Consider the following 18781-nt stretch of genomic DNA (forward strand, 5'->3'; position numbering starts at 1 on the left):
GTTCTATAAAGATATAAATACCGGATCAGGAAAAATCGGTATTGGCAGATACTCAAAATCAAATGATCGGAATCGGATCGGGAGCGAAGAAAATGTGAACGGGACATCCCTAATTGATACTTTTACTTAAGTAAAACATTAACATTTGCGTACTTTTCCCCCCACCAGTTGACTCCTGCGTCATCAGGATTCAGGAGTAGTAGGAAATTATTGGCTCAGGAATGAAAAACAAACAAAAAAGGTTATTATTATTCCTTTTTTTTGTTTTGGGGGGTGGGGGGGTGACGTACCCCTTTAACCACGTACCAGGTGAAGCAAGGCACTTTGACACGGCTGCAGCGAGAGGATTGGAACCTGCAACCTGTGTGTTTTGGGACTGTCACCCTTAAATCATCCCAAAGAAGAAAAAAAAAGAAAAGAAAGTGACAAGAAAATGAAAATAATAATAATAAAGAGAAAAATAATAAAGAGAAAATAAATCTATAAATTAAATAACTATATCTATCGTGGATCTTCTGCTATCTCCATACAATTGACATAGTACTATAATAGAACGCGATCAATATTCTACATAGCACATAACAGATATTGTGTTATATAGTAATATACAGTATATACTATTTAGTATTATATAGTGTATCTATTTAAGCACTTGATATGTAATATAGTACACATAATTAAATGTATACTATACCGTTTAGAGTGCTTTAACAGTTGTTATTTTTTACTATATATAGAAGTGCTTTAAAACATGTTATATTAACTGTATAGAAGATACATGGGGCGATGACACTAAAAGTACTAATAGTACAGTGGTTCCCAAACTGAGGGGCGGGACCCCTGGGGGAGGGGGGGGGATGGTCCCCAGATGATAGAGCACCGATGTCCTGACGTCACTGCCCTCTACTACCAGTAGAGGGCAGTGAGCGCCATGGTTCATGTATGTTTTTATAAGAATTGTACTCTCCATAGGGGGATTTTAGATCGCCTCATATAAGAACTGTGTTTGAAAAATAAACCGATCACCCCGGCCTTTTCACTCATATGGATATGAAGCATCGACTGAAGGTGGAAATGTACAAATATACCCAAAGAGTAACAAAATAAGCGTTAGAAACGAGCCAAACAACCCAGAGACTACATTTCCGGGTAGGCTGCTTCTGCCCGCAGCCCGTCGCACAACAGAAACTGAACGTTAATTACGTTTATTTTTATTTTTATTTTATTGATATATAATGTATCGTGGTTAGTACGAGTCGAGTCACCACCAGCTGAGCTTACGTCAACGAGGAATCTCAGGAACGCAATATGTTGACAGCTGGGCGTGACGTATATGCTCAGCGACATTGCATTCATATGTAGTTTCAAGGCTTTTGCGGTCACATTAATTCCATTTTCTCTAGAAACTGGCTGTATCAAATATGAATGGACATCATTAGCGACGCACAGCCACTCCCCTGACAGAAACGCCGAGGTGGTCGGTTTATTTTTCAAACACAGTTCTTATATGAAGCGACCTAAAATCGCCGTTTGGGGATCTCAATGCAAATAAACAAATACATGAACCTGGAGATTGACGACCTCTACTGAAAGTGACGTCAGACTTCGGAGCTCTATTAGCTTAACGTCCAACGTTGTTTCCTCACTCAACAGTATAAGTGAACCAACATACAGTAATAAGTGCAAAATCTAATGACTTTTAAATACCCTTTTTTATATACAAAATTGGCCAAATTGTGAAATAGCCTATTATGTAACAGGCAAATACGGTATTGTGAAAATAGCCGATCTGCTATTTTCGCAGCATTTATCGGCGTGACCGAGTCAAACGAAATGTGACGCCTCTACACCTGCAATTCCAAGTGCTTTTTTTTGGGGGGGGGGGGGGGGGGGTGCCCAGGTGAAATATGTACAGTTTGGGAACCCTTGCTATAGTAGATGCAATACTTTTGGGTTAAGGAATTAAGAGCAGAGAGGGAGATACGCCGTATCGTATACGGCGGCTGACCCATAAGCGCAAGCTAAACATGTATCGCCCTAGGGGTTATACAAAAATACTGCTTTGGAAATGGATTTCAGCCTACTACTAAATGTACTACCTGTGTGTGTGTGTGTGTGTGTGTGTTTGTGTGTGTGTGTGTGTTCTTTGGCTGCATCTATTTTTCTCTACTTCATCACTATCTATGTCTGCCCCTCCATCTGTTTGATTGTCCGTCGTCCGTAATTCAAGGTAGCTTCCAACCTTTTTAGCCATATTTACTGTAAGCTGGTCAACAATCTAGTAGACCAATTTACACATTTTTAAGGTGTCCAACGGCTTCACGTCAATTGTAGCCTCGCGTAGCGATGCTAATGTCACTGCATGGATATTAGTCACGTCGCTCTCAGTATTAGATTTTTGTCTGCAATGTCCCGCCCCATATTTGCATACTGGGCCCTGGTTGGTTATAGCCTGGTTCCAGACTAATCTGGTTGGCTCGTCACCACTTCGGCCGTGAAGTCCTCCCACAATTGAGAGCGGCCAGACTTAATCTGCCTGGGGCAATATGCATTGCAAAGGCAGATGAAGGCTGGCTACGCGAGGCTAGTTCAATTTAACAACAATATATAGGTGTTTACTAGCAACATTTAGAGACCAATTTACCAATACTAGGTAGCTAACGTCAATTTAACAACAAAGGGTAGCTAGTAACTTTTAGACCAACTCGCCAATTTTAGGTAGCTTTCAACGCTTAGACCTATTTATAAATGTATGGTCAACAACTTTTTAAAATATAACAATAAACAGTAAACGTAGACCAGTGGTTATCAAACTTTCTTCTTCTTTTTTCAAGGATCCCCATAACTCTGGGAGTGTACAAATGGAACCGTTACAAGGGTCCATTCGTTTTGATTCCATGTGTACACTCTCAGAGTTACAGACCTGTAAGGGTCCATTTGGAACCCCCGGTTAGGAACACTGATGGTCCTTTTCCACCTGGGTTGAACCGGTTCAGTTATTTTTTCCCGGCTAATATTGAACCAGTGTTTCCACTGAAAATGAAATGGTTCAAAAGTTGGTTCGGAACTGGAACCAAAAAATGGATGCCAGTTCCATGAAAGCACAAGAATCTAGAACGGAACCAGTTCTTGAACCAAAGTTCCTTTGGTGGAAAAGGGGCCTGAGGGTCCCAGAACCCCCGACTTTGAGAACCACTGAATTAGACGTTCTTAGAAAAGCCTTCCCAGTGTCCCTTTACCGTCTAACGTTTAATCTGTCGGTCTGAAGGCCTCTGTCTTCATAAAGACGAGACAAAACGATTGATATGTTTTAAATGAGGACATCCCGGATTCATCTAAGCGTCTTCCTAGTAAGGCGTCGTCCCCTCCCACTCCAGCAGGTATTGGACCGTACCCTGTGGGGTGACGCGCCGCGCCAACACCTGATACCTCTCTCCATTGGTCAGTCTGCCCGCCACGCCAAAGTAGGAGGAGATGGAGGAGTGCAGGTGGGAGGAGTCGGACGACAGGTGGGAGGGGTCAGACAAGAAGTGGGAGGGATCAGAGGGAATGTGGGCGTGGCACGCAGCTTCTTGATCTTCCAGCAGCATCCCGGCGTGCTCGTCTCCGCCGAGCTCCTCCCCCGCCATGCTCCGAATGGCCCGCTGGCTGTAGCTGTTGCAAGGCAACTTTCGCTTCCGGCTTCCCACCCTCCTATTGGACGGGGACAGAGGGCAGGGGTCAAGGTGGACTAAAGGTGCGTTCAGACTTGGATGGTTAGAGCGGCGCGATTACATACAAAGTCAATGCAAAGACGAGAAGTTGCGCGAGCGCCGCAAATGGGCGCGGTGCAACCTGGCACAGCACTAACGGGACGAACCGAGGCGAATATTTAAGTTCAAGTCTGAACGCACCTTAAGACTGTCTATATGTTTCTGGTTCTACCTGGACTGACTCTGTCTATACATGGCTATAATCTGGTCCTATCTGGAATAACTGCATTGCCTGATATTGGCTGTGTTTCACTCGGCTGTAAGCGTCAAACGTGGCTCTGTCAATATGCAAGAGCATACGCCATTTTACAACTGAAGGTTAAAGAGTTTAATATGAAGGAAAACAACGCTGATCTTTTTCTTCTTTTTTTTCATGACAGTAAGGCTGACTGACGTTATCTGGCTGCATTCACGTGTATGATTCAACTTTTCATGGTCTATATTGTTTATAATTGTTTTAAAATGTTCTAGTATAAAAGAGCAAAGTAAATTGCGGGCAAAAACGCAATAAAAAAAGAAGTGGACGTAGGAGGGGCCCGGACAGCCTAGGCCTTCCACACGCCAGAATGGTGCACTCCCAGCCCTGAATATAAAGAATCGCAATACAAATCGAATTGGCACCCTAGGTATCGAGATCGTATCGAATCGGGAGGTAAGTGAATCGTCCCACCCCTAGTCCCTGTGCGTGTGTGTGTACCTGAAGTCATAGGAGCTGCTGGTGGTAGCTGAGCCTGAGGTGGACGCAGCGTCAGTAGAGTCCAGATCTCCGCTCACCGTCACACTGGAAGAACTGGGAGGAACAGGTAGCGGTCACAATTATTACATAATCGTCTAAACGCAATTATTTGAGATAATCGCAATTATTTGAGATAATCGCAATTATTTCCTCATAATCCATGTTGAAAGAAGTTCATACATAAAACATGCAGAAATAGCAGAAATAGTCACTTCGTGACGTGTTGTAAGCTTGTATAATTTCTTGAATAATTTCCGTTATTTGTCATATCAGTCCTGTGCACTTTTTATGTTTGGCGGCGGTGGCTCAGGGGTAGAGTGGCTGGATGGCAACCGCAAGGTTGCCAGTTCGAACCCGGGCTCCCCCAGAGTTAGTGTCGAAGTGTCCTTGAGCAAGACACTGAACCCCTAATTGCTCCCGATGTGCTGATTGGTGCCTTGCATGGTTTCCGCCGCCATTGGTGTATGAATGTGTGTGTGAATGGGTGAATGTAATGCACAATCTATGTAAAGCGCCTTGGATAAAGGTGCTATATAAATGCCCCATTTACCATATATTACGAAGCCTAAAAGTCAATCAGAATTATAATTTCTATTTATAATGTTCCAATTTCCAATGCTAAAAAACACAATTAAATCGTTAATTGCAATCATTACAATGAATCGTCAACTTAAATGTGTAATGGTGACAGCCCTAGGAACCGGAGCACAAAGAAACACAGAGGTTCAAGTCTCGCTGAAGGACAGCTTCTGTTCCGTTTGCAGGTATTCTTTCCATCTAACTAACATATCGGCCAACGATCTAAAATGCAATGTGATTTATGCGATCTGAAGCGTAGCCAAATATTCAAGCCCCCGCCTCCTACGTATGACAAATGCTGAGCCCCCCACAGAGACACAGAGAGTGAGTAGACTGTAATGGCGTTATCTTATAATCGGAATTAATGAGGACCAATTCTAAAATGGCCTCTAAAGGTCCCCTCTAAAACGCTGCTGTTTTCTGTTCAAGGTTGTACTTTATTGTTACATCTTGTGTATAGCAGCATAGATAGAGTTGAACATTGAAAACAACAAAAACAACACAGGGATAGAATAAAGAGTGCAAGAAAGAGCAATCAAAGAGTAAAACAAAATAGTAACATATGTACATGTACATGTACATGTACATGTTTTCCCTGTAGTAGCAAAGTTAGGTAAACTTTTTGTTAGTAGGTTATGTTCCATATACAACACAATTTAGTTTAACCCATTTTGGGGCGGGAACCTCTTTTGGTGTTAGCATTATGTTATGCTTTAGCTATTGAAAAATAGCAGATCTACAAGCTCATAGCGCGCCACCGAGTGGCGCGCTACGAGCTTGTAGTTCTGCTATTTTTGAAAAATCGAAGAACCACTGACAGAAACATTTTCGCGTTTTCAGAAAACTGTCAGGATGTAGAAGACATTTTTAGAATCTGATCTCAGGTCAAAATGGGTTAAGAAGGTGCAATTGAGGCTATGTTCGATATATGCAGCAAATTCAGTTTAGAAAGGTGCATTTTGAGCATGATAGTGCGAGAGGAGGGCGAGGCGGTGCTAGTGTAAATCCGGTGTATTCACACAACATTGATATGTATGGTTATGCGGTGTTAACCTGACTCCGCCAGATGGGGCAGCAGAGAGTACACTGGGTTCCCAGTATACTCTCTGCTGCCCCATCTGGCGGAGTCAGGTTAATGCGGTGTAGCCTACCATCTAAACAAACAAAAAAAGTAAGTGAATTGTATGAAGAAGAAAAGGTTGGAAATGGGAGAAGTGATCTGTTGTTTTTAAAGGTGCTTTATAAATAAACGTGATTTGATTTGATCTGTTAATAGCAGTAGAATGATGGACTCTGACAGGACGTCTCTGAAACAGAGCGGCGGTTTCTCTCCATTCACCTCTTCAAGCTCTGCAGTTCATCCAGGGTGAAGTCAAAGATGTTGGCCATGTTGGAAGACAAACTGTAACACTCATTCTATGTAGACGCACGCACGCACGCACGCACGCACGCACGCACGCACGCACGCATGCACGCACGCACGCACGCACGCACGCATGCACGCACACAGAAACACACACACACACACACACACACACACACACACACACACACACACACACACACACACACACACACACACACACACACACACACACACACACACACACACACACACACACACACACACACTGTAGTCAAACAAAATGTAATACCTCAACATGCAAGCGCTTATCAGGGTGTCTCGGCATCAAAAGGTTGAGAAGCACTGCTACAGCATAGACCATCAGAATGTAAACAAACGTGCAGACTTTTCGGGTAGAATGTCTAGTTTGTCAACTGTTGGGATATTTATAAGAAAATAATACATTTCTAATTCTAATAGACAATAACAATATCATAAGTGTCCGGTTATTCCAGATATACGGAAAATTAATAATACTGCTCCAAAGCTGACATTAACTACCCGGAAATACATTTTTGGTTGTGGTGATGTCATGATGATTCGGACTATTGTCTGATCCTAAAATAGAGACTTACATTGGGGATAGCATCTTCTAGAAGCCATTTAGATCTCCTCTTCCTCTTCTCCGCTGGAATACTGAAAGACACACACACACACACACACACACACACACACACACACACACACACACACACACACACACACACACACACACACACACACACACACACACACACACACACACACACACACACACACACACACACACACACACACACACACACACACACACACACACGTATTGCGTGTTTGATATGAAAGAGAATGTTCCACTGTGTGTAGAACAGGCTTTCTCTGCCCCTAGGGGTATACAAAAGTACTACATGGGGTGTGTGAGAGAAAGTGGGAAATGGAAGGAAAATAAATGAATAAATAGATAAATGAATGAATGAATGAATGAATGAATGAATGCATGAATGAATGAATGAATGAATGAATGAATGAATAAATAAATAAATAAATAAATACATGTACTGACAAAACTTTGACACACTATGTGTGAACCTGCTCTGATCAGTGATATAAAAACTAGTAAACTAAATGAAATCAAAAGCTGTCAATGGAAAGCAATATTTATTTGCCGTTATGCGACGTTATGCGTTATTTTATTTAGAACATATTGGCATCAAAACTGGACTTTACTGAAATGTTATTTCCACCGTGTTAAAATAAATCTGGAAATACTTTTTGTTTTGGGTTTTTTATGCTTTTGATAGGACAGTAGACTGACAGGAAAGGGGAGAGTAAGGGCAGTGACAAGCAGCAATGGTCGTCGGGATTGGGATTCGAACCCGAAACACGCTGTCAGGCTGTCTGTGCAGCCTAGAGTGCCCGGACCACCAGACCAGCGGCCCGGGCCATCTGCAAATACATTTTGCCAAGAAGGGAGTATACACTGGTGTGCAGATTTTAATGGGTAAATTGGTGTTAATAATGCGTGGTGTTCATGTGGGGTTAGGTTGGTACTGTACCTCTTCCGGCCTCTCCCGTCCTCGTTGGGAGCGCGCTCAGGGAACAGTTTGATGGGAGGGTTGGGGGGAACTCGGTTACGAAGACAAAAAATACATTTCCTCTTCTTGATCTCTTTGCCACAGATGAACCTACACGAACACACAAACACGTATTATAATTTCAACTTCATTTGACAAGTTTGTGAAGTTTTTTTTCTCCACACAGCCCAGCCTACCCATACATTGCTGTTACATAAATACGCACACGCACTGCACGCACGCACACACGAACGCACACACACACAATTTAGATTCTAATTTGAAAATTGATTGAAGCAAGCATTCAATTTTGAAATTTTAAATCACAAGCAGGTTCGTGATTATGGCAGAATTTATTTTCTGTTCATCCACGCATGCATGGTGTTCACTGATATGTCAGTGTTACTTTGTGTGTGTGTGTGTGTGTGTGTGTGCGTGCGTGCGTGCGTGCGTGCATGCATGCGTGCGTGTGTTGTTTCTGATACTGTACATAACTGTCTCTTACTTGCTCTTGTAGTTGCTCAGAGAGTCCAGTAGGTGGCGACTTCTCTCTGATGGAGGAGTGTTGGACAACTAAACAAAAACACAAATAATAAACCAATATCTATATTTATACATGATTACATGGCTGTTACATTAAAACAATAGATTGGATTTATTAAGTAAACACTGAGGTTTACTTAATACATCATTAGTGATCTTATCCAAGGGAGGAAAGAAAAACATTGATGGCCCAAAATATTTGAACATATCTTGACACTTTGGTCAAAACAAGTTAAAAGCATAACTTAAAACATTCACGTGCTTATACCATTCAGAACAGAAATTGGCATGTGAATATGAAAACAGCAAATATTAAGCCAGATTTAGTCCTTGAAGACTACTGTAGAATGTAGTCAAATAAAATTAAAAAAAATAGCAAAAGTAGCAGATCTACAAGGTAGCTCACTAGGTTTGTGTGACGATGTAGTACTGTATGATCACGTTGGGCGTTAATAAAATAAAACAAATACAGACACAAAAAGTTAGAAGATGGAGATAGGAGGACGATGTGACATGGACTGTAGGAGGACGATGTGACATGGACTGTAGGAGGACGATGTGACATGGACTGTATGATGAATACCTTGCCGAGCTGTAACTGCTCCCAGTGCTCCGAGATGAAAGACAGGATCTCTTCCAGTTCAAAGTATTTCTTCTTGCTGCTGATGCCCAGATTGTAAAGAGCCAGGTGCACCAGGTCCACCCAACGCAGAGGCAGACGCCGGACGTACTCAGTGCCTTTATTGCACACGCAGCACAGGAACAGGTAGAACCTAAACACAAGACAAAAGAGAGACACCCGAGAGATCATACAAAGAAATCTAACCACCAGTTAACAAACAGATTCTCCAAATGTCTTCTAAATTATGACAGTTTTCTGAAAAGCCTATGTTTCTATATCAAACCATTTCATGTCAAGGACGCCAAAGATTGTATGTAATTAGCTGTGAAAGAATATATATATTCAAAGATTTGCACACGGTTTTTCAAAAATAGCAGATCTACAAGCTTGAGAAGAGAAGATTGTTGATTGAGATGTTTATAATTAATCAAAACAGTTCTTTCTTATTTTGTTTGCTTATGAGTAAAATGTTCTCAAACAGAAACTCAAATTAAATCTTTTTGGGGCTCTCAACCTTTTCAGGCCGTGGCCCCCAAAATAATCATATTTGAACTGGGGAGGAGTTGCATTAGTGTGGACTGGACTGGCCTTTAGGCTCTCCAAAATGGGGATTGGAATCGAACCAAAATGATTGGCCATTGGTCGTGGTAGGGCTCTAGTCCAAAGCAGAGTTGTTGACATGATAGACTCCTCCAGAATAGAGTTGATGCAGTACCTGTCTCCAAACATGATAGACTCCTGCAGAATCTGAATGCAGGCTTCATGGAACCACTGTTGACATCTGTAACACTGGATCATCTTCAGATACCATCTGCATGTAAGCAAAACATCAAACATGATCGATGCTGCAATGGGCAAGATAATACATACATACTACTGTACACATTGCACATCACAATTTTTGTCAGTTGATTTGCACTCTCTCCTCCCAAAGCTCTCTGATTAACCGTGCAGGCCTCCGCCGGTCTGGGGACCCCCGGGGGTCCTTAACAGGTTCTAGGGGGTTGTCAGCTAAATTAGTTAAAGGGCCACTTCACCCCTTTTGCAACCAGACCTTACTTTAATGATGTTTAGGTGACAAGAAACACTTTCCTGGAGTTTTTATGTGTGAAATATTTTTTTTAATTTTATTTTAGTCATGACGCCATGTTCATGACCAAAAACCTGTCATGAAAATGTGGTCTCACTTCCTTCCTGGACTCCAAGGTCACACCTCCTCTCGCGTCACCAGGCTTTCCACCTCGGAGGAAAGCCTGGTCTGTGTTCCAAAATCGCCGCGTGAACCGGTCTGGAGCGGATGGTAATTTACGTCATGTTGTAGTCACTGATTTGTAGTCATCGGGCAGGAAACCTGAAATCTCTTAGTAACCTGAAATAACCTGAAATCATAGTACTGATTCCGCCTTGTGGTTTCTGGCCAGATGACTACAAATCATTGACTACAACATGACGAAAGTTACCATCCGCTCCCGACCGGATCATAAACCCGAAATGGAATGCTGCCCAGGCTACCCTCCTCTCCACAAGGAGGGAAAGTGCACTAAAGCATTATCGCCCTATATACATTTTGGCCATTTCAAAATAGCCGATCTACAAGCTCAAAATGTGAGCTTGCAGATCTGCATGTGCGGATTCTAAATTGCAGTATTGATGCTTTTACTTAAGACACGTGAGTATTTTTGTCTTACTCTCCAGGTCCGCCGCAGTAGCAGTAACATTGCTGCTGATTGGTCTTGTGCTGGGAGTCCCAGTCCAGAGTCTGGGGGTCGTAGGGCAACACCTGCTTCATGGCCAACAGAGACTTAGCCCAAGTACCTTTCTTTAGAGCGCCCCCTTTCTGTTAGGAGGAGACACAGACACGCAGACAGAAATACAGATAGATATAGTAATGTACTGTAGACGTACAAATGTTGCTGTTTGGTTCAATGCATGTGTCTTGTCCTGTCCCCTGCATATCTTATCAAATAATTACGCCCAACGCCCAGGACGGAGATTAATCAAAAGACAGAACATTACTCGTTTCATAACATAGCGCACCAGTCTACAGCCTGGGAGTGCCTGTTGGGCAACATTCGATGTCATTTCTCTTAATCTAAATCGATGATTCCAATTCTAACCAAAGATTGTGTTTTTGACGGCCCATCGCGGTCCCGTCGCTAGTCGCGTTAGAAGTAATCATACCTCCGTTGGTTGTCGATCCCCTCGGGGGTCTTTTGGCTACATTCTATGCTATCAAGAACAAACCAAGATGGCGTCGTGTCACCTTGAAATGGGCTCTGAAGCTGCAAATCGCTGGGCACTGATTTAATGGTTCCACATACCCCTGGGCGATAAGAGTGTTAATAATTAGTACCCTGACAGCCAGAGCGAAGATGCATCTCCGACAGTACCAATGCTCCTCAACGTTGACCTCTACTGGTGGAACATGGCACTGCTGATGGTAACCTGCAACACACACAATGTCACACATGATATCATTATATTATGAACTCATATGTACAATGTACTGTACAGTACATTATGTATTAGTTAACCCATTAAAACCGGGAAAGCGGGGACACGGTCCTTGGTACAGGCGGTAGCGCTGTTGCCTCACAGGTTCAATTCCCGCTGGGGACGCTGTGGGCGTGTTGGCAACAGGGCCTTTCTGTGTGGAGTTTGAATGTTTTCCCCATATCCCCTGTAGGTACCCTCACAAAATATATGCAGTAATCCTGGTCAATATACTGCCTCCCCCTGGTCAGTCGGGGTGCCTGAGGGAGGGGAAAGGAACTGGTTGAAATAACGTGTTCCCTCCGCACGCTACGTCCAACCGGAAAAACTCCCCCGTCAGGTGAAAAGAAGTGGCTTGGACTCCTCATACATGCAAGGAAGCATGAGGTCAGTCCAGTGCTCTCCTCGGGTTGGCAGAGGGAGTGTGGTGCCCAGGATTACACTAGGCAATTGACATTGGGTGAAAAAAAATGGATTACAAAAATCGTGGGATAAAAATAAAATTGAAAAAAGAAAGTAGCAACTGACATAGATATGACGACCATGCAGACATACCGTGGTCATTTTGTTCTCATGTTTTTGTTCATTAGGTTTGTTTTTCTTGCTAGGTTCTGTAATCCTAGTTTACTGAGGCACTACACTGTCTCTCTGTATTTGATGTGTGTGATTGCCTTATAAGTGTCTGTCTGTAAATCGTAAGTCGAATATATAAATATGTGAGAAGGAAAGGAGTTGAGGGGGTAGGATATACAGTTGTAGTAAGTAGGAGAGGAGATAGGAGAGTAGGACTAACCGTTGCCACATTTCCCACACATTAGGATGCTGTTACTCTGGTCTTCCTGGTTATGCTCCGCCCCTTGACACACTGAACAGCAAGGCTCCTCCCCCGGAACCCCAGCTGATAGGACGGACAGAGTGATTGGTTAACTGACAACAGGAGTAGTCCAGACCAAAATCGAGCAGCCTCACTCAAGAGAAGAGTGGGACCTCGTCTCGGAGCTACATAGCGGAGGGAGAGGTTTCATATGGGGCTAGTATCTTCGGCTCATTTTACTTTATTTGTTTATGTGGATGGGACATTGCATATTAACCCATTTTGACCTGAGATCAGATTCTAAAAATGTCTTCTACATCCTGACAGTTTTCTGAAAAAGATATGTTTCTATGTCAGTGGTTCTTCGATTTTTCAAAAATAGCAGACCTACAAGCTCGTAGCGCGCCACTCGGTGGCTAAAGCATAACAAGCATAACACCAAAAGGGGTTCCCGCCCCAAAATGGGTTTTAATGGACATTATATGTGAATGCAATGAAAACACACCGGATTTAGCAAAGATGCTAGTTTATGTCATGCGCAGTCCCCACACAATACATAACACAAATTCAATAAATAAATAAAAGAAAAGCAGGCAGAGAGACAGACAGCGGAATACATTATATTAGGAAACAAACATGAAAACATACATACAACGTACAAATGTATAAAGTGCAACAGATTTGTAAGATAAATAAAATAAATCACAGAGGCTTTACGCTTTGCTTTTATATGAAATGTTCGAGACTATTAGAGATTATTGGAAGATGCTTCTAAAACATAATATTGCCAGTTTGACCACTTAAAATGCTCTAAATCTTAAAATAATAACTGAAAATAGCCCATCTACAAGCTCTGAATGCGTCGCAGATGCATTGGAAGCAACATGCTTCCATAGAAGACATGCTGGCTGGATGAAATTTGTCTGACTGACACTGACATATAAAAAGCAGGAAAAACCAGTAGAACTTACCATGTTGGATGTCTTTAAATAAAACCCAATGCTTCGAGTCGTCTTCAAACTTCACGAAGCAGCTCTGTCTGGGAGGGCTCACCTGACCAATCAGAGCACAGAATTATTTAGCACAAATACTTTTCAACACTAACCACCAGAGACACCTGTGAGACAAATATAAATCATACAATATCGTTTAGTGAGTCTTTTTAAACATGCAAGAGGTACAGATTTCTATGAACTAGTTACTAAAGCAGCAGAATGTTGATGTCGGACATAAACCTTGTATCTCCATATTTCACCTTTTTTTTCCTCATAAATGAATGCCCTACTTCGTCACACAAATGTATGAAAAACACGAGATCACTATCTGCTATTGTTGCTTATTGTTTGTGTGAAAGGGGTAAAATATGTCAGTGGGATTCATAAATATTTAAAACCAAATTATTAACAAGGGCGTGTGACTAAATTATAACTACATTGGATCTATTGGAACACACTCACAGCGACGAAATACTGTATGTTTCCATCCGGCTCAGTCCTGGTTGATCTGTTAACTAAGTGTTGGTTAAAAGGCATTTCCTTCATTTTATTTAACTCATGACCATGTTCACATGGTATGGAGCACAGATTCATAATTAGTATACAATAAAAGTAACTGTACAATACACAGTATACATACAATAAAGGCAGCAAAAGGCATTCATTATTTGAACAGTGGAATTTTTCAGAAAAGCACCCATTTTGTAGATTACTTTTTGTTTTTCAGATTTTAGTAATACAATTAATTTAAACATAGATGGGCGGTTTATGAAATAGATTGGCATTTGGCAGGTATTTTTTGCCTAAAGTTCATAATGCTAATATTCTTACATTCCAACATACTGTAACTACTCATCTCCAACTCCGTTTTCATTAAATAGATTGCAAATCCTCTGACTTCTTTCCAGTCCTTTATATCTGCCGGTGACCTTTGACCTTTGGGATTCGTGTGTTGTTTAACCTAAGTAAGTACTGTATATGGTCTCTGTCAGACTGTCGGGTAGAAACCTCATATGATGTAAAACTGTCCAGATTAAAATTCAAAAGCATCAAAAGTAGCAGATCGACATGCTCAAGCTCGCAGATCTGCTACTTTTGTGTGACGCTGTAGCATGATCAACAAGTAGGACGGTAATTTACAAAAAGAAAAAGGTTAGAATATGGACTGGAGATGAGAGGAATTCTGCCCCGACAGCAACCAAATACGTCATTGCCGACAGAGGCAAGTGCCACAGCTATACCAGGCCCCGGTTGCCTAAGGTGTTGCGTTGTGAGCTTGTAGATCGGCTATTTTGGTTGGTGTGATACTGCAGTATGATGACGTATAGGGCATTAATTCACAAATGAGTTACCCGTTGTATTTTGCCCACGTAGTACAGCCCATCAGACCAGCGACAGAGCACACTCAGACCGACACTCAGACTGGACTCCACCCCCTTCTGCAGGGCATGCCCCCTCTGCATCGGCACACCCACCACGCCACACTGATTGGCTATTGGTTCCAGTGGGTGTGGATCCAGCAGCGAGCATGGCTCCAGGCTGCAGTAGTCTCTACTGGCTGATTCCAACATCTGAAAGAGAGAGAGACACAGACACAGACACAGACACAGACACAGACACAGACAGACAGACAGACAGACAGACAGACAGACAGACAGACAGACAGACAGACAGACAGATGAAAATGTTTTGTGCCAGGGACCCTCGGATGTTTTTGAAACACTTTCAAGATTTTTCAAAAATGTTCAAAAATAGCAGATGTACAAGGTCGCAGCGACGGCACGAAGTGACACACTGTGAAGTAAAATCTAACATCCTGTACTGAATGAACACAACACGGTGAATCATGCATGCCTTTAGTTGATTCATAATGAAAATATGGCCTGGGTCAAGCTGATGACTAATCAATTACACACCCCAAGAAGAGACGTTTTTTTGTTTTTGTCGCCAATAATTTGATTGACTTCACTGGCAGAGATTCAAAGACTCTCTTACTGAGCCTCCTAAGGGGGGTATGCGCATGCATAGTGAGTGGCAAATCGAGTGGCAAAGTGACTGGCAAGGTCACAAAGTAGTTTTTTGCCACTCAGTAGGCGTTCTCGCATAACTTCCAGGTGTGATGATGATGTCACAAGCATACCCTCTATTGACCGATGACCCGGTCATGAAATTATTGGCTCAAGAATGTGACAAAATCTATGAATCCAAGGCTTCATGTTCTGTATTCATGAGTTTCAAATGTAGTCATACACCTGCATACAACTGTTTGTGTGTGTGATCGGCTATTTTGAAATTGCTGTGATGCATGTATTATTTTTAAAAGGGGGAATAAAGAAACCAGAGTACTTCAACCACTGCCAGTGCCAGTGACTCAAATCATTCAAAAAAGAAAAAGAGAGATGCATGCTACTGTGCAGGAGAGACAGAGAGAGAGAGAGAGAGAGAGAGGAGAAACAGATAGACTACAGAGGTACAGAGTAGACCACAAGTACTGTACTTAAAGAGACACTGCAAACCCCTTTTGCAACCAGATTCTTATTTTAATGATGTTTGGGAAACAAGAAACACTTTCCTGGGGTTTTTATGTGGGTGCGTGGGTCACTCCAATATGGCAGCAACGCTTTGTCAATGTAACGCCTCAAACACGCACGGAAACATGCAGTTGCACGCACGTGCATACATGCATGCATGCATGCGCACACATGTACCCTGACATTCTGAATGAATATGTTACTAATTTCTGCTTTGAATAGGTTAAAAACTCAATATGGCGGAGGCACTGGTTGTTACTATGGGACTTAATGGGAGTTTCGCCTCTTTATATAGAATCTCTATGACAACATGTAGTCCAGGAAGTAAGTGAGCCCAGTGTCCATGACATCATGGACACTTTGAATTGAAATACTAAAATATCTTAAAAAAAACCCACATATTACACACATAAAAGCCCCAGGAATGTTTTTCTTGTCTCCCAAACATCATTAAAATAAGATCTGGTTGCAAAAGGGGTCCAAAAGTGTTCCTTTAAGTAATTTCTTTGAGTGTCTGTAATATACTAGAGAATTTGTATCGTTGGATACTTTGACTATAGGCTACACTACATTTCTAGTAAAGGAAAACCTACAATATGAAAACCACTTATTTCAAAAATAGTCAAAATAATAATAATAATAGGTGACAATAATAAGCTACAAGCTCACAGCGCACTGCATCGTGACGTGTTGTGAACTTGTAAATTGGCCTATTATGTGTATATTTTTTGAAAAATAGCCTACATTGATATCAAAAAACAACTTTGTAATTTACACTTTTGAATAATTAAGTATTTTAAAAAAGTTGGTGGGAGGGGGGGTACTCCTGTATAGGCTACTCTTAACTCAACATTTTCACATTTTCTTCCGTGTTACTTCTGACATTCACTCCTACCCCACAAGGCAAAGAGATGATTTTGAATTACCTTTTTGTCGCACTTCCAAACATCAATCTTTCATCACATTTAGAGGCCCTCATCTATGGAATTCCCTAGATGCTTCACTTAAATCCTCATTATCCTTGCCAATATTCAAAAAACATCTAAAGAAATATCTTATTTCTTCCTCTCTGTAGATTACATGATTTACTTTCTTTTGTGTGTTTGTTGTTTGTATTGTTTATTTCCCTTTTTTGTGCAGTCTGTGTTTTTTATTTCTTTATTGCACGGCTGCCCCCTTTTGCCAAACTTGTAGACTTTTGTATTGTTCTTAATTGAACTTTTAATCTGTTTTAAATCAATGACCTCTTCCATACAGGAAAGGATTCCAAATAAGCCAGATGGCTTCTCCTTTCCTTGCATTGTATTTTTGTTATTTGATATGTATTGTCTATATTTTGTACTACGTGCTAAATAAATAAACCTAAACCTAAACCTAGGCCTACAAATTTCACCGAGCAACTTTCACTTGTAGTGGAGTAATATTTGACCAGGAGGAGTAGCAAGCCTCCTACTGAATATTTGACTCAACTACTGTGGTCCATTAGGCACTGGTAGTAGTAGTCAGATTACATGTTAAAAATACAAAGGTACAAACAATAGTACCCTAGTAAAATAACACACGAAACTTAAGAAATCGACAGATTCTACTCTCGACTGTCATGGGGTGGGATTTTGACAGATCTTGGCGCGTGCGCAGTGCAACAGTCAGTCTATGAGCAGCACTGCAGTAGCCTACTTCGAAACAAAAGCAGCCTTAAAACATTTGCACCATCATGCATTACCGATATATTATATACGTATATGCATCACACACACATGTATACATGTCATGTTCATGCGTGCATGTACATTAACGTGACATTATCATACTACATTAACGTGAAACATTTGCGTGCGTGACAAACACTAACACGACTGCTATACATTTACAGTAAACACAGATGAAACATTATAAAGTGTTCAAACAAACATCAAACTTTGTGTTCAAAGTTGTGTTCCTTTTCGGCGATATAAAGTTACAGGATAATTGGACTGACGTTCATAAAACGCCATCTATTTAGGCTACTAATTGTCTGCAGCTGTTTGGATGAGCAGAAACGGTTGCAAATCTACTTTTACTGTTACACTGCATCACATAACAGTCAGCCTGAACAAACGTTACGACATGTTTGAATTGTACATTTAGACCTATTTTCACACATATAGCAGCTCCGATACTCCACTAAACTGTCAAACATTTAGGTGTGTTTGTGTTAATACTGTATGTTCTCGTCCCGATATCAGAAATATTATTAATTTATATAAAATTGTTATTATTGACACGCAATAAGTGCCGAGTTAAAGTAGACGTTGAACGGTAAAAAGACGCTTACCTTTTGTCTTCTACGGGGACAGTAAAGGTTTACAACAACGAACTATGTTGAATGTACAGTAAAAAGGTTTACACAGCAATGTCTCTGGATGGGTGAAAGCAGCGGTTCAACTTCAAACTTGAGCCGTCGCCATTTTTACACGTTTCCCGCGAATCAGAATGTGCGTGTGTTGAGCGCGTCATCATTTACATAACAGCTCTGCTCCTCCATGTAAAAGCAGCTTCTTCATCATCATCATCATCATCATCATCATCACATTCATCAGCAGTGTTGCCACATTGTTAGAGAAATAAGCAAAAAGTAGAAATAAGCAAAAAGTACATTTAATTAGGTACTAGTTTTGAGGTATTTGTACTTTACTTGAGAATTCCATTTTGCAGTACTTTTACTTCTACTCCACTACACCTCAGAGGCAAATATTATACTTTTACTCCACTACATTTATTT

General features: G+C 41.5%; 1 protein-coding gene across 1 annotated transcript; it reads right to left on the reverse strand.

The window, feature by feature from the left end:
* Positions 1-1956: 1956 nt before the first annotated feature.
* On the reverse strand, positions 1957-18421 carry phf19 (PHD finger protein 19). The gene is made up of 14 exons (XM_079516270.1): positions 18335-18421; positions 14842-15060; positions 13466-13547; positions 12474-12578; positions 11541-11632; positions 10876-11024; positions 9903-9998; positions 9149-9338; positions 8528-8595; positions 8005-8133; positions 7048-7108; positions 6407-6483; positions 4450-4542; positions 1957-3693 (listed from the first exon to the last, which is right to left on the reverse strand). The coding sequence occupies exons 2-14, from the start codon at positions 15058-15060 to the stop codon at positions 3348-3350; spliced, it is 1707 nt and encodes a 568-aa protein (XP_079372396.1). The 5' UTR covers positions 18335-18421; the 3' UTR covers positions 1957-3347.
* Positions 18422-18781: the final 360 nt, after the last annotated feature.

Source organism: Electrona antarctica (genome assembly GCF_951216825.1).
Source record: "Electrona antarctica genome assembly, chromosome: 12".
Taxonomy (NCBI): Eukaryota; Metazoa; Chordata; class Actinopteri; order Myctophiformes; family Myctophidae; genus Electrona; species Electrona antarctica.